Source organism: Littorina saxatilis, linkage group LG10, assembly GCF_037325665.1.
Source record: "Littorina saxatilis isolate snail1 linkage group LG10, US_GU_Lsax_2.0, whole genome shotgun sequence".
Taxonomy (NCBI): domain Eukaryota; kingdom Metazoa; phylum Mollusca; class Gastropoda; order Littorinimorpha; family Littorinidae; genus Littorina; species Littorina saxatilis.
Window position 1 is genome coordinate 29571919 of NC_090254.1, and position 25266 is coordinate 29597184.

Below are 25266 nucleotides of genomic sequence, written 5' to 3' on the forward strand. Positions count from 1 at the left end.
TTTTATGTGAACGTGACTCATTGTGTTGTGAATAGCAATTTCTTCCTGTCCATCTGATGCCTCATATAATATTCAGAACTGCGAAAGTGACTCGATCGAGCGTTTGCTCTTCTTGTTCCCTACTAGGGCCCGGTCGACTGTCACCGTTAGCCATTTTGACGAGTCGAGATTTCTCTCCCCCACCCTGTTGCCAAGGCCGAAAATAGCCTTCAGACGCAAAACCGCGTCACCATTTATGTTTATTCATGAGAATGAGGTATCCTACCAAGCCATTGGCTGCTATTTGTGTGTCAGCAGTGACGTAGCATTTCTGGAAAATCCCGGAACGGAGAAGACGGGTAAACCCGTCCTAAGGCGCTGCGGCTGCACAAGCGCATGACGGGTATACCCGTCCTAAGGCAGTCAAGTGGTTAATTAGCAATCTGCTATCAATGTGAGTTGGGTAAGAATATGTAATTTAATATAAAGTTTCCAAAATAAACTTTGATTTAATTAATATACTTACCAACTCACATACTGAATTCCCTCCCAACCTGCCCCGCACATATTGTGTTAAAAGGGTATGCAGACCTGTTTACCAGTACGATTTGGGCGTATTTTGTACGCCAAATTATTATCGGTACGCAAATACGCGACACACGCACAAAATACGCATAAGAAAAAGTCTAGAATACGTTTTCCGGTGTTGGTGTGCTGATTACGGAATGGTACAACTGATACCGGTTTCTGTCGAAGGGAGATAACGATGACAGCGAGTCTTCAGCTGTGGAAACCTTGTTCAGTTGTTGGCACGTGCGATCGTCTGGACATTCGTGGCAAAATGAAGCGAAAAAATGTGCCTGTTTCGGATGACTGTATCAAGTCTAAACAGCAGAAGCAGCAGATTTTCTTGGAGAAATATAAGAAAGAGCCAGGAATTGTGGAGTCTACTATGGGAAAAAGTCATGCACACTGCAAGTATTGTAAATCAGATTTCTCCGTTGCCCATGCTGGGAAATATGACATCGAACGACACTGCAGTTCCAAAACTCACCTGGACAAGGTTGCTGCAAAGAAATCCGCTGAAAGCTGCCAAGGAATTATGAAGTTCATTCCCGCAAAGCAAATCCTGCCAGAAGAAAAGGCTAGTCCGCGCTGAAGCAATGCCAACCGCAGAAGTTAGTTTCATGAACTTCATCTTTTCATTATCAATCTGTTTGGAAGACACTGGTTATAATGCTATGAACTGACAGGTAAATAAAATTGTTTTATACCTGTTGTATTGGAAGGAGTTAAATTCTGAAGGTGTTCACAAGACATGCTATTCTTACACAAACACGTTTGCACCCACGCGTACATTTTCTCTAGCCCATATGGCTTTGCTTGCAAAGTACACCAACTTTTTGAAAAATACACAACTTTTTGGGAAAGTACTCTTGCCTTGGGTAAACAGGTCTGGGTATGTGTTTCAGAACGGAATGAGTGTCACCGGTGCATGCGCCGGACACCGGTAGGGGAGGTAACTACCATGGACCATGCCTTATATGGTATAGAGTTTTATTTTTAAGAGTTACCTCCTGTGTTACCATGGATGAGTGCTTCAATATCTTAGCAACAAAATGAAGTTATTGCTATCTATGTGAGTTGGTAAGTATATTAATGAAATCAAAGTTTATTTTTGAAACTTTATATTTTCACGGGATTATACGTGATCCGACGAAAATCAAAATCCGCCATTGTTTCGTTCTGAAAGCGTGTTCTCAAATAAGTGCTAACAGTTTTACTTCGGTCGCATGATTAACAAGCACCTCTACCTGGTAAGAAAATACACTCAATATTTTGAAAATACACTATACACTCAATATTTTGAAAATACACTAAGTCTCTGTGGAAAATACACCAATTGTTCCAATAAGGTAAACAGGTCTGCTATTACATGGAAAGTAGAATGAGTGTAAGTATAACATCATTATACTTAATTGAACGATCAATGGTTTGTCACAAAAGGTTATGGCTGGAGTCTACTGATTGTGTAGAGGTTACACGCCGAGTCTCAGTGATTATCAAAAATAATGGTCGAAGTTAGCGGATCATGAAAAATGCGAGCTTTAGCGAGCTTTTTCATGACCGCGAACTGAGACCATTATTTTTTATAATCACTGAGACGAGGTGTGTAACCTCTTTATTCCTCCTTTCTTCAGTTATTCAAAGAAAAGAGGAGTTTTTTTGCGAAAGTTTGATCGAATCCTATTCTCTCAACCAGTCAACCTGCGCAGGCGATCGATTAATGCGCGGTTGTATAGTTCCGTGCAAATTATTCCATTCTGTTAACACTTCTTGTCAGTTTTCCTATTTTGGGCTAAAATCAAGTACACAGATATGCTGTTATTCTGCCGTGGCGGCAAAGGCAGATATTGTGTGTTCTGTATATGTTTTAGTATCGCTTAGGATAATGTTTTTTCGTCAAATGGGACTAGCAGACGAACTTTTGCACCCGTGTTCCAACGTTAAAAACTGTATGAAGTTCAGTTTTCTGGGGAAAATAGTGTATGAAACCCCTTTATGTTGTTTAAATTGATGAGATGTGTGCATTTGGTTGCGTGTGATCTGTTTATTAAATGAAATATTGTTGAAAACTGACCGTCGGATTGCAGTCTGTTGTCGAAGGAACTGAGTGAAAAGAAGGGGAACTACTCTTGTCGCTAGACAAAGTATGAGTTACTTGCCTTGGGAAATTGCTTGTGATGAACGGCTTGACGGCACGGCAGATGAGATTCAGAAAACAACCGAACTCATGGATTTTATATGGAGATTCATGTGTTCAGGCCTGTAGTTGTTAATTTAAATGCGGTATGTTTGTATTGTTTGCTCCAGAGATGTATACTTCGTACATTAGAGCGTTCGGAACTTTTCAGTCGCAAAAAGTAGTACCGAAACAGAACAACCTCTCAACCCATTGCACTATCGAGGATTCAGGCTGTTGCTGGGTCGTTATTTGTTTGGTTGCTGGGTCATTATCGAAAAATAACTACCCCTACAAGTTTACAGAGGTAAAGAAGCAGAGGGAGGAATAAAAAAGTAATAAGGCCATGTGTTTTTGCTTGTGTGTGTGTGTGTGGAGGGTTTCCAAGAAAACTATTGGACAGATCTTTATGAAACTTTACATGAGAGTTCCTGCAAATGATCTCCCTCGATGTTTTTTTAATGTTGTGTTTTTTAGTTGATGCCGCCGTCAGCAATGTTGGATAAACCCATGAACTGTGTGACCACCAAGTTTGTGCGCACCTCCACCAACAAGTTCCGCTGTCCCATCTTCTGTTTGGCTGTGAGCGTTTTTCTGCTTATGTCAGAGGTTGAATCTTTTCATATGTTAAAACAGCAATGTGTTTTGACCTTGTGTCGAGTAACTTCAGGATGTGCCATTTTGTTATACTGTGGTATGTACGGTGGTGTAAAGGTTTCACTCTATTTTTCTGTCTGTATGTTTGTCCAGGCTAAACTTAAAATAAATCTCAGGTACTTATGGGTGTATTGAGATGACATTTAATGTGTAGCTTGGATTTAGGGTACATACGGTGCTTGCCAAATTTTAGATTCCTACCTGTAGTGAAAGAGGAGATATATGACCTTTACACAGCCAGCAAGGGGATGAATCGGACTATTAAAGGTTTTATGATGGGGACATGTCTCAACCAAACATTTGACGTCGGAGAAATGTGCAGTAATCAATGTAGAATCCCTTAACAGCTAGTGAAATCTTTAGTCAGCAAGCATGGGTGTGTACACTAGTAAGATAAATGTAATCCATTTCAGCTGTTTTCAAAGACGTTTTCAATTGAAGGTTAACGCCTATGTCTTGGTTCAAAACCCTTCATTCACGGGCATGAAACTGGAATTCCCAAACCTATGATCGTGTGAGCAATCTCAGAAATGTTCTTGTCTGAACAAATTTGTACGCAAAAATTATGTTGAAAAATATATGAAACAGATTACACGACAATGTTTATCAAATAGCTGTATAAACAAAGAACCCGTTTTAATGCAAAAATGTCACACCATTTGGAATAAAATGAAGTTTTTTTCTTATGCTCAATTGATACTCGCGAGTTTTTTAGAAAGCGTTCAATGGATTTTGTATCGGTAGGAAAAGAGGTTGCATGTTGCTAAACAGCCATGACCCAGATTTGCAGTTTTTAATGACACCCTGAGGTCAATGGGTCACCATTCTCACTTAGGCATAGCGGCTGCCTTTACCAACGGGATTTGATATTTCACCCTATTATTGCTCTGGTATTTCCCTCTCTACGTCACAGTCCATGCGCTCTCTCTCTCTGTCTCTCTCTCTTTCTCTGGTGCTTGCTAGACCTCTTCTTTCTCTCTCTCTTTCTCTGGTACTTGCTATACCTCTTCTCTCTCTTCTCTCTCTCTTTCTCTGGTGCTTGCTAAACCTCTGTCTCTCTCTCTCTCTCTCTCTCTTTCTCTGGTGCTTGCTAGACCTCTTCCCTGGAATAGATTACCTCTGCCTCTCAGACACACAGATTCTCTCACTACATTCAAGACAAATCTCAAAACACACCTCTTTCAGCGCAAGTGATTTCCCCTCCAGCATCTCCCCACCCACCCCATCCCGCCCCACCTCACCCCCTACCTAGTGCCTAAAATAACGTGTATATATATTTTCTGCGCTTTGTGTCAGCACTGTTTGTGTGTGTGTAAATAGTATTGTTGACACGTTTTTATACAGAAGCCTATTGTGGTTCTTGTGCCTAGGCTGTGTATTGGATTGTCATTGTATGCCTGCATTATTAGTTGTCAGTAATTATTACATGTGCTGATTGTTCTCTTTGCCTGCGCGCGTATAGTATGTTGGTTATGTTTGGTCATAGTATGTTTGTTTATGTTTCGTCGTTATCTTTGCCTGTGCGTGTATTGTATGTTTGGTCGTTTTCTTTGCCTGTGCATGTATGGTTTGTTGGTTATGTTTGGTCGGTTTCTTTGCCTGTGCGTGTATAGTATGCTTGGTCGATGTATGTATTGTAAAGCGCTAAGAGTAGACATTTTTCTAGAATAGCGCTATAAAAGTTTGCATTATTATTATTATTCTCTCTCTTTCTTTGGTGCTTGCTAGACCTCTGTCTCTCTCTCTCTCTCTTTCTCTGGTGCTTGCTAGACCTCTGTCTCTCTCTCTCTCTCTCTCTTTCTCTGGTGCTTGCTAGACCTCTGTCTCTCTCTCTCTGTCTCTCTCTCTCTCTCTCTCTTTCTTTCTCTGGTGCTTGCTAGACCTCTTCTCTCTCTCTCTCTTTCTCTGGTGCTTGCTAGACCTCTGTCTCTCTCTCTGTGTTGCTTGCTAGACCTCTGTCTCTCTCTCTCTGGTGCTTGCTAGACCTCTTCTCTCTCTCTCTTTCTCTGGTGCTTGCTAGACTCTCTCTCTCTCTCTCTCTCTCTCTCTCTCTCTCTCTCTCTCTCTCTCTCTCTCTCTCTCTCTCTGGTGCTTGCTAGACCTCTCCTCTCTCTATCTCTTTCTCTGGTGCTTGCTAGACCTATTCTCTCTCTCTCTCTCTCTCTCTCTTTCTCTGGTGCTTGCTAGACATCTCTCTCTCTCTCTCTCTCTGGTGCTTGTTAGACCTCTTTCTCTCTCTCTCTCTCTCTCTCTCTCTCTCTTTCTCTGGTGCTTGCTTGACCTCTTCTCTCTCTCTTTCTCTGGTGCTTGCTAGACCTCTTCTCTCTCTCTCTCTCTCTCTCCCTCTCTCTCTCTCTCTCTCTCTCTCTCTCTCTCTCTCTCTCTCTCTCTCTCTCTCTCTCTCTCTCTCTCTCTCTGGTGCTTGCCAGACCTCTTCTCTCTCTCTCTCTCTCTCTCTCTCTCTCTCTCTCTCTCTCTCTCTCTCCCCTCTCTTTCTCTGGTGCTTACTTGACCTCTTCTCTCTCTCTCTTTCTCTGGTGCTTGCTAGACCTCTTCTCTCTCTCTTTCTCTGGTGCTTGCTAGACCTCTGTCTCTCTCTCTCTTTCTCTGGTGCTTGCTAGACCTCTTCTCTCTCTCTTTCTCTCTCTGGTGCTTGCTAGACCTCTTCTCTCTCTCTTTCTCTCTCTGGTGCTTGCTAGACCTCTTCTCTCTCTCTCTCTCACTCTCTCTCTCTCTCTCTCTCTCTCTCTCTCTCTCTCTCTCTCTCTTTCTCTGGTGCTTGCTAGACTTCTTCTCTCTCTGTCTGGTGCTTGCTAGATCTCCTCTCTCTCTCTCTCTCTCTCTCTCTCTCTCTCTCTCTCTCTCTCTTTCTCTGGTGCTTGCTGGACCTCTTCTCTCTCTCTCTCTCTGGTGCTTGCTAGACCTCTTCTCTCTCTCTCTCTGGTGCTTGCTAGACCTCTTCTCTCTCTCTGTCTCTCTCTGGTGCTTGCTAGACCTCTTCTCTCTCTCTCTGGTGCTTGCTAGACCTCTTCTCTCTCTCTCTGTCTCTCTCTGGTGCTTGCTAGACCTCTTCTCTCTCTCTCTCTCTCTCTCTCTCTCTCTCTCTCTCTCTCTCTCTCTCTCTCTCTCTCTCTGGTGCTTGCTAGACCTTCTCTCTCTCTCTCTCTCTCGCTTTCTCATGTGCTTGCTAGACCTCTTCTCTCTCTCTCTCTCTCTTTCTCTGGTGCTTGCTAGACCTCTTCTCTCTCTCTCTAACTCTCTGGTGCTTGCTAGACCTCTTCTCTCTCTCTCTTTCTCTGGTGCTTGCTAGACCTCTTCTCTCTCTCTCTCTCTGATGCTTGCTAGACCTCTTCTCTCTCTCTCCCTCCCTGTCTCCCTCCCTGTCTCCCTTCACAGCCTTTGTTTCCTTTCTGAAAGGTTAAGTGTGTGTTTTGTACGTGCGTCCATGTGCACGTGCTCATGTTTGTGTGAGTTTTTGATTATGGGGGGGAGAGATGGCCGATCTATCCTCTGTTTTGTGAATGCAAGGCCGTGACGGGTTGTTCTGGTATTTCTTTACTTAGTCAGAGTTGGTGCACTCTCTCTCTCTCTCTCTCTCTCTCTCTCTCTCTCTCTCTCTCTCTCTCTCTCTCTCTCTCTCTCTCTCTCTCTCTCTCTCTCTCTCTCTCTCTCTCTCTCTCTCTCTCTCTCTCTCTCTCTCTCTCTCTCTCTCTCTCTCTGTACAGAACCTTCAAATCAACCCTAACATTATCCAACTATTTAAGTGATTTGAAACATATTAAAGCTAGAAATCTTCTGATTAGACTTAGATTGGGAGTATCTCCTCTGAAAGTGCATCGATTTCGCTTTAATTTAAATGCAACCTCCGCTGATTTATCTTGTCCATTTTGTTGTGGCAGTGTTGAAGATTGGATTGGATTGGATAAGATTTATAGTCCAGTGAGGTTACCCTCATGGAAATTCGGGCTGCTTTCTCCCTGGGGAAAGCGAGCTGCCATTTATACGGCGCTACCCATATTTTTTTTTCCTGCATGCGTGTATTTATGTTTCCTGAGACTTAATGCTGTGTGAGATGGAATTATTTACTTTATTCCAAGTCCCACGGGTATTTGATGGACATTTTTATCTATGCCTATACAATTTTGCCAGGAAAGACCCTTTTGTCAATCGTGGGATCTTTAACGTGCACACCCCAATGTAGTGTACACGAAGGGACCTCGGTTTTTCGTCTCATCCGAAAGACTAGCACTTGAACCCACCACCTAGGTTAGGAAAGGGGGGAGAAAATTGCGGCCTGACCCAGGCCTGAACACGCAACCTCTCGCTTCCGAGCGCAAGTGCGTTACCACTCGGCCACCCAGTCTCTCAGGGGGGGGGGGGGGAGGAGGTGTCAGTAGAGGTAATGCAGGAGGAAGTGATAGCAGAGTCCCGTGGGAACGAATGCGGGCAGAGTCCCGTGGGAACGAATGCGGGGAATGGAAGAGGGTTGGAGGGCAGGGGGGAGGTGATGAGTGAAGGAGAGCAGTCTGGAATGAAACAATGGTAACAGATAAGGGAGTCCGAGAGAGAGCGAGAGAGAGCGAGGACCGAAGTCATTAGTAGCAGCGCAGCGGCCAGCAAGCAAGTTCAGCGATTTTCAGTTCTGCAAACCCCCCCATCCACCCCCTGGCATCCACCTATTAGTTTTGTTGATGAAGATGAAGTCCACTTTGTTTTTTAGTATGCCCTAAATATGCTGAGTTAAGAGAATATTATATTCCACGAAAATACACTAGAATCCCATCATTGTTTAAATTAACCATGCTGTTTTCAAACACTAGTAAGCCGCTCTTGCTACGTTTTTCTACATTTGTCATGAAGGCGCTTTCCATTCGTAATCCATAATCCGTGAACGAAACAGGGCGATACTAGTAGGATGTTCTTGTTTTTGTTCACTATGTGCATTTGTATGCTGGTGCTTGAGATGTGCTCATCTCCATGAAAAGGGCCCAAGGCCTACTCATTAAAACATTCAGACTTCAGACTTCTCTCTCTCTCTCTCTCTCTCTCTCTCTCTCTCTCTCTCTCTCTCTCTCTTTCTTTCTTTCTCTCACTCTCAGCCTCTGTTTCCTTTCTTAAAGGTTACTTATGTGTGTGCGCATGCGTGTATGAATATGGTTGGTTATGTATGTTTGTGTGTGTGAGAGAGAGAGAGTGGGAGGAAAAAGTGTGTGTGTGCATGTGTGTATGTTTTAATGCCAGAGAGTGAGAGAAAAGGATAAATTGTTGATAGCCTTGGCTGGTTGCAGACTGTGCCAAACGCATTGTTCTTCTAATTAAGCAACATATGTCACCACAAACTAACTTTTTTTGATTCTTTTAGATGGGGACCGGCGGTAACTTGACCCCGTTTTGGGTCAACACTTGTTTCTGTCTGGCATTGTGCTGTAGAAGCTTTATTGATGTTATTGTTCAAAACATACTTGATTTGGAAAAAGAAAATGTGATTTTACATGAGAGTATGGAGGATGTGCTTTTGAAACTTGGTGTCTGCATGTTTTTAAGTACATGGTTGCCACTCTTCCGGCAAGGTGCCGGAATTCCGGTTTTTGAAAATGTCCACAGCCGGAAATTCCGGGTTTTCAATTTTGTTGCGGAAAAAAAAAATTCAAAGAAAAAAAATCACAGTTTGTTTTGCTGGGTTGAATTTTGACTAGAGATTCTGATCAGAGTTTTGAAGCTCTTTTGGCGGGAGGAGAGAATCCGGGCATTGCTAAAGCCGCCATTATTCTCGGTGGATGCGATTTTTCGATGCTAGGAAGTTTGTTGTGAAAACCGTTGCAAATTTCGCTTCAACATGCCGTACATCAGTGAGGATGACGATCCATCTAAGCTTGAGAAACTGGTGGCGGGTATAAAAAATACAAGTGGAAGTGGGAATGGCTAGCAGAGAAGAATGACAGAAACACAGAGCATCGAACTTCGCTGAAGAAGATACATTTTTTTTATACATTTTTCCTGGACTTCTGAAACTGTATTGTTCAAGATCTACACTTTTTGTGTCAGTGTCATTTTGGAGGACTATCACCAACTACATATGGCTTAGTTTTAGGACTTCAACCACTGAAACATTTAGCTACATTTGTTCTGTTTACCAACTTCATAACTGTGTTACAGTTTATTATTCTTGGAATTAACATGTCATGGTGTGTGGTGACAAGGTTAGGTAGTTGAAGTTCACATTGGATTCATGCAACAAGTTTTTGTTTCTCGAGCTGAGAGTGAGGTAGACCCAACATCCCAGAACTGAAAACTTTTTGATTGGAAACACAATTTCCCTGGACTTTTTGATTGGAAACACAATTTCCCTGGACTTTGTTTAGTGTAAACTGAACTGTTCATGAGCTTTTGTCTGTTGATTAATTCTTTGTTGTGCTGTTATCAATTGCTTTAAAGGAGGATATTATTTTTGCTGTTTTGTGTAAATAGTTTGCAGGAGAGGCCAAATAATCGCTTTCAGATTTTCTAAATTTTCAACATACGGGGGGTGCTGCCCCTGCACCCCACATACTTTCAGGTTTTTCATTTTTTGGGAGTGGCAACCATGTAAGTATGATGAAGTCTGATACATGTTTTTACGAGAGCAAATATGTAATTTTAGTATGATGCCAAAGGAAAGTAACACATTGGACAATGGTGAAGGAATGACAAAAGTGTGTGTGTGTGTGTGTGACATCATTTTGGTTGTGACAGTTATGGTCTGTGTGGTTGTGTGTACCCCCCCGCGGGTTAGGGGGAAGAATTTACCTGATGCTCCCCAGCATGTCGTAAGAGGCGACTAACGGATTCTGTTTCTCCTTTTACCCTTGTTAAGTTTTTCTTGTATAGATTATACAGGCAAATCCGGATAAGACGAAATTGAAGGGACCGAATTGTTATTGTGTCCTATCCGAAATTTCGACTTGGTCATAGTACCGTGAACTACGAAAAAAATCAAAGAGACCGCTTGAGTACCAGTCAAACAACTTGTGATAATGCATGTTTCAGCTACTAGGTACTGCCCTGCCTGCACACACAGATTTCCACTCTGTTAAACTCGGTCACTGACCGGTCACTGACCCCCGTGCAGGAAGTGTTTCCTCTCTCAGATATGACAGGGGAACCACCTCTCATGGCAAAAACTGGGTCATTGACCCCTGGGAAGAAGGTCGTGTCTGTAAACAAGGCCACCCAGCTATCACAATGCCTTTGATCTGGCCGCACACACAGAGCACGAAGTGTTTCCTCTCTCAGATATGACAGGTTAATTTTCTTTTCCGTGACTCTGCCATGATTGTGGATGAACGCAAGACTGAATGAGAGGCAACCCACAATTTGAATTCTTCTTCTTCCGTATAGTAACCACGTGGTTCACCCGTGAACACACACAAACACACACTGTGAGTACCACTCGCCTCTCCTTACTCCTCGCCCCCTCCTAACTTCACTTCATACTTTATTGCGTGCCGACTGACCAGTCCGTGTAGAGAATAAGGGAATAAGGTTACACAATGCGCTAGTGTGAGACGCCAAGTTTCGTGTTTCGAGTTGCTGTAGTAAATATAGAGTAAACTTTGTCTTTGGGACTGACTTTCTGTTGTGTGCTATCCGTCTTTCGACTTACGTAAGAGAAATCCCATTTCGAGCTGAGGGTACTTTGTACACATAGATAAAGAGGGATAATTCCGGACCAGAATTTCTTTGTGTGCTAAGCGAATTTTTGACTTAACCGTTTGTGAGTTAGCTGGATTTGCCTGTAGTCAATTTTTGTAAAGATTTTTAGTCAAGCAGTATGTAAGAAATGTTAAGTCCTTTGTACTGGAAACTTGCATTCTCCCAGTAAGGTAATATATTGTATTACGTTGCAAGCCCCTGGAGCAAATTTTTGATTAGTGCTTTTGTGAACAAGAAACAATTGACAAGTGGCTCTATCCCATCTCCCCCCTTTCCCCGTCGCGGTGGTTGAAAACGACGTTAAACACCAAATAAAGTAAAGTGTGGTTGTGTGTGCAGTGGACACCTGAGGGACGGCGACTGGTGACGGGAGCGTCCAGTGGAGAGTTCACACTGTGGAACGGTCTCACCTTCAACTTCGAAACCATTTTGCAGGTATAGTTCTGCAGTACACTGTAACGTTTAATCCCCTGTATCTTACACCCCAATCACGCACAGACGCCGCTTCTACTACGTTGTAAAATTGTCCGAGAGCGTGGCCAATTGTGGGCCAAACGTAGGAAGATGAGCGTGGTTTGATCGGGGTGGGGTAGGGAAGCTGCACGCTCTCCCCACGCTTGCACAAAACATGCAAGCGTAGCCGGGTCGTAGCCTACAAAAAGCGTCTTATTAGGAACATAGTGGGAACGCCATTACCGTACAAGCATTACCGATCATCTTCAAAGGTGGGGCAAAATCACCGTCAAAATCCAGCACATGGCAAATAAAAAAAATACATCAAGACTGTACTGCGCCACGACCCGGCTACGCTTGTTTTGTGAAGTTCAAAATAAGCGTAGGGAGAGCGTGCAGCTTCCCGACCTAGCAGATCCCACCCCAACCAAACAAAGCTCATGGAGATCCTCCCACGATTGGCCACGCTCTCTGACACTTTTCCAGGGTAGTAGTTGTGTCTCGGGACTTGAAGAAATGAAAAAATCCTAAACACCCCCGATTGATATAGACATCGCCACAAATCGTACTAGAAGCGTACAAGATGCGTAATATGGTCACAGCCAGCATAGTGACATCGTCCTACAGTCTTCTAGGTCTGTATAACAATATAGTATGGTCCTGTACGTCGTAGCGCCAACGTAGTAGAAACGACCGCTTGGTAGGTAGTGGTCTGGGTGTAATCAGCAGCGCTTTTGACGTTGAAGCATCGCAGTACAATCGTGATGTCGTCTTCTATTTGCCAAATTGCCGGACTTTGACGGCAATATGCCCCGACCTGCCCCGATTTGATAACTTTTTCAAATCGGCATGGTCGTAGTAAGGACATCATTCTGACCTTATTTTAAAGAGAGAAAAAGCAGTTATGTGAGTATTTATCATTCTTGCTTCAATATCTGAAGCTTTAACCATGCAAAAAAAGATACAGTGAAAATATCCACATGTACTAAAAACTGGTTTAAGTGTACAGTCCAAATGTTTTAATCAAAATCAGCAAGATCTAGGATGAACTGTGTGAAAAATTGTTCTCTCCATTTTTTATCTCCACAACCAGTTGAGGAATTAAAACTAGATTATGTAGCCTGTTTGATTGTTTATTACCGTAAACTACTTTGCATGCGCCCAGTATTGAGTAAACGCTCACCCCCTACTTTGGGCCGAAAGCTGTGCATAGGGCCCACCCCCTCCCCCCACGCCCCACTTCTTGATTAATAATATCACCAACATTCTTTTTGGAACATTTGTTTTTAGTGTTTGTAAACTTCCGCATGCAGTACAGAGTATTCATCCGAGTGTATAATGCCAAGATGCTGTTATAAAGGCACACTGTTTATTGTGTAGCAGTTTTCCTATTGTGTAGATTGTATATTTGTTTACCCGGCGGAAAACTGTGAGAGTTGTAGATAAGAAACAAAATGTACGTCTTTTGTTTAGCTCTGCAGATTTATTGTCTAGTGTGTGCACTTATTATTTCCTCCTTTCCGGATCTAGTTTTGCCTCGCGTTGTGTTCGTTTCCCTATTGCATGCACCTGTAATCTGTATGTCGCCTAATTTATCCTCTCTCACCTAAAACTGCTGGGTTAGCTTATCTTCGTAAAAGGCTAAGATTGCAAGAAGAAATGACAACTTACGTGACAATGAAAACCATTCATACGAATAACCGAGTCAATTTCATGGGATCACTTTTCTATAAAATAGTTTATTAGACTTATTCATTGGTTAGAAAAGTATGCAAAAATGTCTCAATACAACAAGCGTAATTTACGCAATATTATAAATTCACATACAAAAATCAGTACAAAATCCCGGGTCGCCTTTACATGGCAAACATCAAAAGTGCACAAGTTATCATAAGAAAACAATCAAGCCGCCTAGTCTCCCTTCCCCGGCTAAACCTATCATAAGGCGAGACTCCGCATATCGAGCTAGCTACTTTTTACCCCATACAGGATCTTTTATTGTCTGACTGACTAACTATGAATTTCTCTTCACCCTGTTTACTTTAATGGAATTCTGAATGGGAGAAACAGTTCTTCCCTCTTTGGGCTAAGTTTTAAGGATGGTCTAAGACCTCAGAATTGGCTATATTAACCTTAGTGAGAAAGCGTCAGAGTCACGAATGACTCTCCATATTCGTCACCAAAGTGTTTTGTCCCTAACCTAATTCCAGTTTCACCCTTTTATAAAGTACCATGCGCAAGGCGGGTGGGACACCAAAAACACAGGAGCTTCCCCAGAGTTGCTCAGGTCACCTAGTGTTTAATTTACCACACCTATCTAACTAATTTAGGACCGTTCAATCAAACGCACGCCGACGTTCTAACAGTCCGGTTATTTACTTCTGGCTATCTACGAAATTCTCTCCTATGTCTCTTTTTGAACCTTTACTGGTGTTTGAAGTAAACAATCCAGTAACATGCTCGGTTATCCTTTGAATCTGACTATGCCTATGCTGTCCTGACTTTACGAAAAGGTAGTAAGAATCTCTAAGTTCTTTTACTTTTACTCTGCGTTTTCCCTATGCTACCCCGTTGAAAGAATGCGGAATCTCCTTTTTCTTGTCCCTATTCTAAATCTTGATCTAGTCTACCTTGCCTTTACTCTCTCCCTATTCTAATCCCTAACCTAGCGCCCTCAGTCTATGTCCTTATTCTAACCCATTCTATTCTGTTCTAAAGCCTGTCCTAATGCGTGTAGGAACTTCATTTTACACTGTCTTTTATACCAATCTGCATGGCAACGTAAACAAACACACAGAACCAGAGGCAGATTGGCTGACCGAAAAAGAACATTAACCGCACTACTTTCAAAACATTACGCGGACAATGTAGTCCGTCCTTTTTCCTTTATCTTTACACTTGCTTATCACAACAAGCGCTCTTTTAATAACTGTTCGCAATATTTAAGCAACCTACAACACTATCTTCATCAAAGAAACCTTGTCTCTCCTCTCTTTTACAATTCCTATCCTTTTTGATTAACAGACAACTTCGTCCCGCGATCATTGTTTCCAACACTACGAACAATCATCATACTCCTTTTTGAGTCACTTGAGAAAAAGTGACTCTATGTAATCGGTCAGTGTTAGTCTGTCCGGCCGGCCGTCCGTAGACACCACCTTAACGTTGGACTTTTCTCGGAAACTATCAAAGCGATCCGGCTCATATTTTGTTTAGTCGTGACCTCCAATGACCTCTACACTTTAACGATGGTTTCGTTGACCTTTGACCTTTTTCAAGGTCACAGGTCTTCTTCTTCTTCTTGGCGTTCGCAGAGGTTACACAATCAGTCCAGCACTGGTGATAAATGTTGTCGTTTTCTCCAACTCCTGTCGACTGCCGTATAGTTTGGTCTGCAAGGGAGTTGGTGACGGCCACACTTCTTTTCGTTCCTCATCTAGTAAGGGACATCGCTGTAAGATGTGTTCCGCTGTTTGGTCCTCTTGACCGCAGGCACAGGTTGGTGATGGCGCCAGCTTGAACTTTCGGTTCATGTGAGCATTGAGCCTGTTGTGGCCAGTACGCAGCCTGATGAGGTTGACTTGCTGCTCTCTGGACATTGTGTGGTAGTCATCTCTGTTTGTCCTTGGCCTCATCAATGCCTTGATGATTGTCTTCTGCTCACTAAAGCTGACACTGTTTTCAAGTTGGTCTTCCATGGCTCCTTCTTTTGCCAGCTCATCTGCCCTTTCATTTCCTGGTATCCCACAGTGTGCTGGTATCCACTGGAGGACAACTCTTCTGGTTTGTCTGACCATCTGTAATGCTTTGGCCAGCTGTGGGAGTTTGTCGTTCTCTAGGGCCTGAAGGACTGAAAGGGCGTCCGAGAGGAAGACAACTTGGTAGCAAGGGTCTGCGGAGTCCTGAACGAAGGAGGCGGCCTGCATGAGAGCTTCTGCTTCTGCTTTATAGTTTGTGCAGTGTTTGCCAGTGGCAACGCTGGATGTAGCTGTATGTCCCCCAGGGAACTGGATGAGAATGCCTGCACCTCCATTGAGCACGGCGTTAGTTGCTGATCCATCGGTGTATACATGGATCCACGCCTCTTTTGGGTACTGTTCGTCGATCAGGGCTAAGGTGAGTGCCTGTCGAGCTGTGTCATTCTGATCTTCTCCTGAGGTAACATGTGGAACACTGGTGCAGATCTGGATGCCTGGTTTCTCTGTTGCCTTGGGGGTTTCCTCTTCTTCTTGAGTCAGAGGTAGAGTGTTCTGTGGAAGGACTTCCCTGTACTGTCGAGAAAGTCTCTTGCTCTCGTGTACAAAACTGCTCCATTTAAGCCGGTTCTTGGTGAGGTTGCTCAGTCTGTGCTTCATGGGGTGGTCGGGTAGGCACTTGAGCTTCTCGGCCTGTACCATAGTCTTGGCTTCTCTTCTCTGACAGAGGGGTTGGATGGTGGTAAGCTTCTCCATTTCCTTGATGGGCGTGGATTTCATTGCACCAGTGATGAGTCGGAGGGCCTGGTTTTGCACACGGTCAAGGGTCTGCAGGTTTGTCTTGGCTGAGGTTGACCACGCTGTGGAGCCGTACTCGAGGTGGGGTCTGATTGTTCCCTGGTATACTGTCTTCAGTATCTTCTCGTTCGCTCCCCAGGTGGTACCTGCCAGCTTCCTGAGTATGGCTAGCTTGCGCCGGGCCTTCGTCTCTGCCTGTGCAATGTGTGGTTTCCAGGTCTGCCGCCTGTCAAAGGTGACACCAAGGTACGTTGCTTCTTCATCCTCTCTCAGAGGAGTTCCACCAAGCCTAATGGTTCCGGCTTTCTGCTTTGGCGACAGTGTGAATAGGGTGGTGGAGGATTTCTCCTTGTTGATGGAGACGCACCAATCTTCTGCCCATGCGTTCAGCCTATCTGCCGCTTGCTGCATTCTGTAGGTGGCAGTACTTGCGTGCTCCTCCTTGCACCAGATCACAAGGTCGTCTGCGTAGAGAGCAGCTTTGATCCCCTTGGGCATCTCAGACACCAGATCGTCGATGAAGAGAAGGAAGAGTGTGGGGGAGAGGACTCCGCCCTGAGGGACGCCATGACGAAGGAGGAACTTCTTGCTTTTGGTCTGGTCGACGTTAACTCTTGCCCTGCGGTTATAGAGGTAAGAGCGAATCCACTGGTACATGTTGCTGGACACGCCTTTCCTCAGCAGTTTTACAAGGAGTCCATCTTTCCAGACCTTGTCAAAGGCCTTCTGAAGATCTATCCAGGTGACGAAGACCAGCTTCTGTTCCTGAAAGGCATCTTCAACTTCTTGCGCCAGGTAAGTGACCTGATCTTCAGTGCTGCGGAACTGTCGGAATCCAGCTTGCTCAGGGGCGAGGAGGTTCCTGGATTCCAGGTACCACCTGAGGCGCTCGTTCACAATTCTCTCCAGGGTCTTCACAACACAGCTGGTGAGGCTGATTGGGCGATAGCTGGTGGCCTTCTTTGGATCCTTCCCTTTTTTTAAGATAGGGATCATGATCGCTTCTCGCCAGAGTTGTGGTAGCGATCCTTCTTGCCAGCTGCTGTTGAAGACCTCGAGTAGCTTGTTCTCTGCTGCACTACCAAGGTGGGTAAGCATCTCGTTGGTGATGCCGTCTGGGCCAGGGGACTTCTTCGCCTTTGACTTTTTCAGAGCTGAGTGCAGCTCGTGGAGTGTGAGTGGTTGACTCATGGCGTCCACTGTCGACTGTCTGGCAGGTCTCTCTCTTTTCTCTCTTCTTGCTTCTCTCTGTTTCTCGGGGCTAACATGGAGGTTGCTCTCAGCTGCATAGCTTTCAGCAAATTGGTTGGCAGCATGCTTTCCAGTTAGCACCTTCCCGTTCTCTTCTAATGTGATCTTTCCTCTGCTGGTGTTCTCATCATTCAACTGCTTGGTGAGCCTCCAGAGCTTTCTGCCATCCTTCTCAAGGTTCAGAGAGCTTGTTTTCTCTTGCCAGCTTCTCCGTCTTGCCTGTAGCTTCTTTTTGAGAAATTTGGCTTTGGCTTCCTGGAGGCGGATGTTGTTGTTTTGTGACGGGTTGACTTCTGCTTCCCTTCTGGCGTCTGCCAGATCATCATCCAGTTCCTGCAATTCATTGCTCCAGTAGGGCTTATAGTCTTTCCTGGCACCCCTGGGAATGGACTCACGCGCTGCTCTGAGGATGCTCATGTTGAAGTCCTTCGCCACCATGTTGATGTCTCGACCCTCGACTCTGATGTCTTTGGTGAGTTCGCTGGTGCGGTGTCTAAAGAGGAACCAGTTCGCTCTTTTGTAGTTCCACCGTGGGAAGGAAGCTTCAGTGCAGGACTCCATACCCAGGGTCAAAAAGACTGGCCGATGGTCACTTCCACCTAGCTGTTCTCCGACCTCTCTGCTGGTTAGCTGGTGCATGTCTTCCGTGCAGAAGGCTAGGTCAGGAGTTGATGTAGTGTGCCATCTTCTGGAGTAGAATGTAGGGCAGTCAAAGGGACTGTTCAAAAGGATGAGACCTTTGTCGTCCTGCCAGTTCTCCACCTCTTCTCCTCTCCGATCCAGGTGGTCATATCCCCAACTCTGTGAATGACTGTTGAAGTCACCCACCACGATGAAGTTGGAGGCCTTTGCAGGGATCGTGTCAAGGGCGAGGTGTCTATCATTGGGGCAGTAGAAGTTGACAAGATGGAATTCTGATGTCTTCGTCTGGATTCGAATCACCTGATATTCGGAGTCCTCCATGTGCGTTTCTATCAAACAGGCATTGATGTTGTTCCTGATGAGGGTCAGGATTCCTCCTTTGCTTCGGTCTGTTCTGTCGGACCTAAGGCATTGGTAGCCTCTCACTTTGAAGGACTTTTGGGGTGTCAGGTGCGTCTCCTGAATACAGCAGATGTTGATGTTCTTCTCATGCAGGATATGCTCCAACTCTGTCTTCTTGTTCAGGATACTTTCTGCGTTCCAGTGCATGACCTGAAAAGGTCGCTGCTGACTGGGTTTCTTCCTGGTTGTGGTGGTGCCAGTCACTTTCCTCCCGCGTCCCCTGGCGTGACAAGACGGACGGGAGGGACCTCCAGTAGTTGGGGCTGGGTCCCTTTGAGGCATGGGACCCGACGCTGCTCCACCCTGGGGGGTCCTCAATGGGCGAGCGCCATTTCCATCTGTGCTGGTTGATTGTGTCATCATTTGCGTAAGTGCGTGTACCCGTGGTTTGTTAGAATGCGCCGTGCGGCCCGGGTCCTCCGTCTTCAGCATTCGGGGTTTTCTGTCGGGGTTACCTCACCCTTAGCTCATGGCCCGTACGTCCTACCCTGAGAGCACAGGGGGGAGGATTTTCCGGGATCCCACCCGGAGCCAGTTTGGTCCGCGGCCGCAAGCGGCTGATCTCCATATCTGAAGACCGTTCCCCTATCCGCCACCCGGGGACGCGCTGGGTTGGGGGTGGTCACCCCACTGAAAATCCCACACTGGGTTAAGAAAGATCAGCCTGTCCCAGAGGTCACAGGTCAGCGTCAAAGGAAAAATTAGACATTTTATATCTTTGACAAAGTTCATCGGATGTGATTGAAACTTTGTAGGATTATTCTTTACATCAAAGTATTTACATCTGTAGCCTTTTACGAACGTTATCAGAAAAACAAGGGAGATAACTAGCCTTTTCTGTTCGGCAACACACAACTTAACGTTGGGCTTTTCTCGGAAACTATAAAAGTGACCGGGCTCAAATTTTATGTGAACGTGACTCCCAGTGACCTCTACACTTTGACGTCTGCATTGGTGACCTTTGACCTTTTTCAAGGTCACAGGTATGTCTTGAAGGAAAAAAATTGAAATATCATATCTCTGAAACTATTCATCGGATTTGATTCAAACTTTATAGGATTATTCTTTACATCAAATTATTTACATCTGTATTGTGTTGTGAATAGCAATTTCTTCCTGTCCATCTGATGCCTCATATAATATTCAGAACTGCGAAAGTGACTCGATCGAGCTTTTGCTCTTCTTGTTCATTATTGACCGCAATAACATCTTGTGGTCACTAAATTACATCCATCAAATAACTTTCATCCAATCTCTCATCATTTAACTTGACATTTGTCAAGTTTTATCAATGTTTATTAACCTGTATGCCTGTAAATCGTGTCCGCGCCACACAAATGGCCGCCAACACGGAACTACGGATAGAATTATCTCCCTTGCATTGTTTACTTTTGGTTTCGATACCAACTATTCTTGTGCTTATTTTAAAAGCTGAGGCCAGCGATAGCGTGACAGATTACGCTGTACGCCATGACTGTCCGTAACCTTCACTATCTAACTCTATAACATTAAACTTTCTACAAATATGGCTCTCCCGCCACAATTGATACTCTCACCGCAGTGCAGCTTAGCAATAAAAGAGAGTTACAATTCTCAAAGCTCTTCTGAAGTTGAAAAGATCGGGTTTTGATCACGATATTTGTTCCAAGAGATTGTCCCTCGAATTTGATGGCTGCAACTGCAGATCTGAATTAATCTTTTTCAGTTATAGCATTATCTTTTGAAGTTATAAACTTATTAACAGACAATTAAGCAACAAGATTTCCTTTGTGGTTTGCTTGCAGAGTTCCTGGTGTGTGTGCGTATGTGTGAAAGAGAGAGAAAGAGTGAGGGAGAGGAACGTTTTGTGCAATAACGCATCCTTTGAGCACTTACATGTCAAGTGACCAAAATATTGTTATTCTAACAAAGGAACTGCTCCTGCAAAGGGTTATAGTACCTAGTAAACGCCCACCCCCAACTTTAAGGGAAAATTGATGCTGGGCGTATACAAGGTAGTTTACAGTACTACAATAGGAAATACGTTACCTGCTGTGTTGTGTTGAAAGACTCCAAGCGTATTTAACATTGAAGATAATTTTTGACTCGCCTGAGTAATCTGTGAGTCTTAGTAATGAGCAGTGTCCGTCCGTATGGACGAGCGTCTGTCCCTCCACCCATGAACAAAAAACTTAACGTTGACATTATCTCGGATTTTTGATGATATCCACACAGGACCCCAGTCTGGTTGACCCTCTTCAAATTTCAAGGTCCCAGTGGGGTCATGTTCAGTTCATAAAAGCTCACATGTTTTTGAAACTAGAGCCTCCAAATTTCACACACTCAGGTTACCCCCCGCGGGTTAGGGCGAAGAATTTACCCGATGCTCCCCAGCATGTCGTAAGAGGCGACTAACGGATTCTGTTTCTCTTTTTACCCTTGTTAAGTGTTTCTTGTATAGAATTAAAAAAAAAGTATATTGTGGGCGCATGGCATGCTCATCGGAGTTGGTTGTTCATTCCGATTGCCCACAGCCCGTCAGAGGCATGGAGCATGCTCCAGATGTAAAAAAATCTGTCTGCAGTACAGGGGCTCCTACTCCTCAAGACCGGTGATAATCCTGAGTTATTTAAAAAAAAATCTATTGAGTCAAAAAAGGAAACACTATGCCTTGTTTTTCTATTTTTTCAAAATTTGGAGGGTGTTGAGTATGAGTCCAGTGATGGTGGTGCGAAAGGTGGGGCAAATCAAACCCACTTAACCTACACGCTTGAAACTAAGTAATTCGCTGAACATATGTGGGAGTTATTAGCATTTTAGTGGGTGGCATTTTTGGGGGGTCATCCTGTATCTGTGGGATATTCTTAGGATTGGATAAGTAACTGGATTGATACAGGCTTTTAGGATCAATGTCCAAGTCAATAAGTAGGAAATCAACGTTCTCTAGAAAATTATTTTATAAAGCTAAAATAGCAATTACTTTATATTTGATTCATATAATAAATATGACGAAAGTTGAGTCGTGGAAGCATTTGCTTTTCTTGTTTCTAAGTAGGTAATACTCATTTGTTGCTTTCTACATTTTTGTATGTTCAAGCCAGAGAGCTTATATGACACTTTCTGAATATATATATATACATGTATTTTTTGAGTCACTTGAGAAAAAGTGACTCTATGTAATCGGTCAGTGTTAGTCTGTCCGGCCGGCCGGCCGTCCGTAGACACCACCTTAACGTTGGACTTTTCTCGGAAACTATCAAAGCGATCGGGCTCATATTTTGTTTAGTCGTGACCTCCAATGACCTCTACACTTTAACGATGGTTTCGTTGACCGTTGACCTTTTTCAAGGTCACAGGTCAGCGTCAAAGGAAAAATTAGACATTTTATATCTTTTCTCGGAAACTATCAAAGCGATCGGGCTCATATTTTGTTTAGTCGTGACCTCCAATGACCTCTACACTTTAACGATGGTTTCGTTGACCTTTGACCTTTTTCAAGGTCACAGGTCAGCGTCAAAGGAAAAATTAGACATTTTATATCTTTGACAAAGTTCATCGGATGTGATTGAAACTTTGTAGGATTATTCTTTACATCAAAGTATTTACATCTGTAGCCTTTTACGAACGTTATCAGAAAAACAAGGGAGATAACTAGCCTTTTCTGTTCGGCAACACACAACTTAACGTTGGGCTTTTCTCGGAAACTATAAAAGTGACCGGGCTCAAATTTTATGTGAACGTGACTCATTGTGTTGTGAATAGCAATTTCTTCCTGTCCATCTGATGCCTCATATAATATTCAGAACTGCGAAAGTGACTCGATCGAGCGTTTGCTCTTCTTGTATTGGTTGTATTGTGTTGTTTGTGTTGTAGTAGTGTTAGTGGGGCAAACTTGATGATGGTTCTTCAGTAAACAAAATGAGCTTTACTGAAGTGTGAAATTTATTGGGGTGTTGCAGGCACATGACGAGTCTGTGCGGGCGATGCGATGGAGTCACAATGACCAATGGATGGTGACAGCTGACCACGCTGGCTATGTCAAGTACTGGCAGAGTAACATGAATAACGTTAAGATGTACCAGGGACACAAGGAACCCATTCGAGGAGTAAGGTTAGCGTCTTCGCTCCCTTCACCGTTATCACCGCCTCGCTGCTGTTTAACACCACTCAAGGCTGGTGATATCCAATGTTTTCTTGTGTTATACTCGTGTTTTATGTTTACAGTTTTTACGTTCGCTGCACCTAAGAAAAGTGGGTGGAGAGAGGAGAAAAAAACAGTTTGTGCGGGACACCTTGCATCTTGCTTTAATTTTCCTATTCAGCTAGTGTTAATGATTATACAACAGCTTTTGAACTACATTTTATTAATTTGTGAGAATTTTAAGGGTGTTTTTTTTAAATCCTATATATTTGGGTTTTTTAAACAGAATACATTCTTATAATCTGTTGCTCTTCAGTTTGTTGAATAAACTGCAGGTGAAGTAAAACTAGTGTGAAAGAATAAAGTTTATCTAGGTTTGGCAAACAAATAGAGCTTCCTTCATATAAAGTATTTCCTCAAGACATTGAATTTACCGTCATATATGCTAACTGGCATATTTGAATGTGTACTTCACTTCTTGAGTTTTGAATAAAGTTTATACATCGACTGGCTTGGGAGAAATAAAGTGTGCCAGTCGATGTGCCCTTTTCAAAAACAAATAAAAGCTTCTGCATGTCTTTTTTTCTCTTTGTTACTGTTTCATTGTTTTCAACTGGCTGTGAATGAATAAAGTTATGCCAGTGAAGACTTTTCAGTAATCAAAGTTCACGAGTGTGCACATTTTGACAAGCATTTCCAAAAGCATTCAAATTTCCAAGCTGGCTTCGGAGTAATAAAGTTAAGCCAGGCTTGGAGTTATGTCAGTCTAGTTGATTGCACAGTCAAATAGTAATTGGCAGATTTACAAACAAAAGTTACACGTGATTGTGCAAGAGATGAAGATGTGAGATGCAGCTGTAGACCTCGTGGAAACAAAGTACATGATGGCTTAAACGGAGGGACAAAGAGCAGTTGACACTTTTGTTATTTATGTGAAAAAGGTGACGATAAGTAGCTGTACCTTTCTGAAGTTTGCTTTTCCCAGCAGTATTGCATCAGATATATTGCAATATTCAAATTGAGTCTATGAAGTGGATTTCACATACCAAATTGTAAACATAACTTTGAAGGTTCATCTTACGTCTTGACATTGTCACTCAGTTTTAGGATCTTGCAGTGTGAACAACTAAGATTTGAGAGATCGATTCTAGAAGTTGAAATTCTAGAATCGATCTCTCAAATATTGATTTTAAAAATGTTTATAGTTGTAACAGTGGAACAAAAACTCGCATTTGAACATTTGCCATGTGGTGTTTTACCATGTTACACCAAACCAGTTTTTATCTTTGAAGATTGAATTCACACATCATCGTAGACAGTGTTTGGAAATAACTCTTGTCAGGTTTCTATGGGTTGTGAAAGAGTGAATACTCTTGCTTTGAGTGAGTCAAACTTTCCCACGTGACATTGGTCATTCACTAGTGAGAGGTCATTCACTAGTGAGGGGTGTGTCTAAAACACATGGACAGGGAGCACGTGTAGAAACCTTGCCTCACTAAAAGCAAGAGTATTCATTCTTTCAGAAACCATACAAACCTGACAGTTATTTCTGGAATGTCTATTGAGAAAGAATGTGTGTCTAATTAGTCTTGTTAAAAGAGTTGTCTAGTGACTTAAAACTCTGCAGGAGAGCAGAGCTGATTTCAAGACAATTGTGAAGTTGTAAAGCTTAGGTGACAAGGGAATACTGGCGTTAGTTTTGTAGGCTTGTCACAGTGAACACTTACACTGTCTCTGCATACAGTGTCTGGCCATTTTATGACTGACTTGTGGTGCAGATAAGCACATGATCACACTCGGAAGCAATTTTGAATCAACTGCACTAATAAAGCTCATCTTTTATGTAAACATTTATTTGGAAATGCATTTGCCCTGGTGTTTTTGTCTTTCGGTGACGCCTGAAAGAAGAGTTGACATCAGCATGGTCAGAACATAAAAATAGTACTGGATATACTGTGGCTAAATCTTTCTCAGATGAATGAAGGAGCAGAGCTCTCGGAGAACCAAGAAAAGCTAGACCCTTTCTTTTCGTCTTAAATTTCAACTTAAGAAAAAAACCATTTAGGACAGAGAGATAATGACTGATTTTCTTTCAGCTTAACCAGCAGATGGATTGTTTGTTCTTCTGTTTCAACAGCTTTTGCCCAACGGACAGTAAATTTGCCACATGTTCAGACGATGGAACTGTTCGAATATGGGACTTCATGCGCTGCCACGAAGAGAAGATATTACGAGGTATGTCAGCCAGCCAGACAGCAATTATGGTGACACAGCAGTTTAACCAGTTCATATTGCCACAGTATATTTTCTGTTATTTTGCATGCAAGTGGACAGTGAATGTTGGACCTGTGCACACAAAGATTGCAATGAACCTCATGATTGGGATAACAATATGCATTCACATGTTAGAGCTTTTCTAAAAAAAAATTCTGCATATAATTTCAAGATACAGATGTGTGGTTCCTCTTTTACCCATTCAAACCAAAATGGTGAATTTTGAAGAGTGGCTGTGTACATAAAAACATTTACTCATGAAACATTCACATTTCAACTTAAAGCTGTGGTCTATTTATGACTATCCAGGGCTACGAGTTTGAAAAGATAGGGCTGAAAATCATGTACAGAATTCTGTACTGCAAACGCTACCCGAAACCCCATCTATACGGCGTGTATGACCTTGAGAGCTTCAGTCAACGCTTGAATTTTGCAGTGGTAACATCCGGTTTGCTCTCTCAGAGCTGAGCATACTTGTCAAGAAGGATCGAGCAGAAAAACCGGCACGGTTGGCCTAGTGGTAAGGCGTGCGCCCCGTGATCGGGAGGTCGTGGGTTCGA

At 43.4% G+C, this 25266-nt stretch overlaps 1 protein-coding gene across 3 annotated transcripts in view; it reads left to right on the forward strand.

Moving 5' to 3' along the window:
• Positions 1–25266, forward strand: part of LOC138979015 (pre-mRNA 3' end processing protein WDR33-like) — a 137723-nt gene that overhangs the window by 22620 nt on the left and 89837 nt on the right. For 2 of the 3 annotated variants that reach the window (XM_070351829.1, XM_070351830.1), the window contains exons 4-7: positions 3200–3304; positions 11411–11506; positions 22251–22402; positions 24570–24667. In XM_070351829.1, the coding sequence (XP_070207930.1) occupies positions 3200–3304; positions 11411–11506; positions 22251–22402; positions 24570–24667 (451 nt within the window). The remainder of the gene's footprint in view (positions 1–3199; positions 3305–11410; positions 11507–22250; positions 22403–24569; positions 24668–25266) is intronic. The other variant, XM_070351831.1, reaches the window with a different exon arrangement.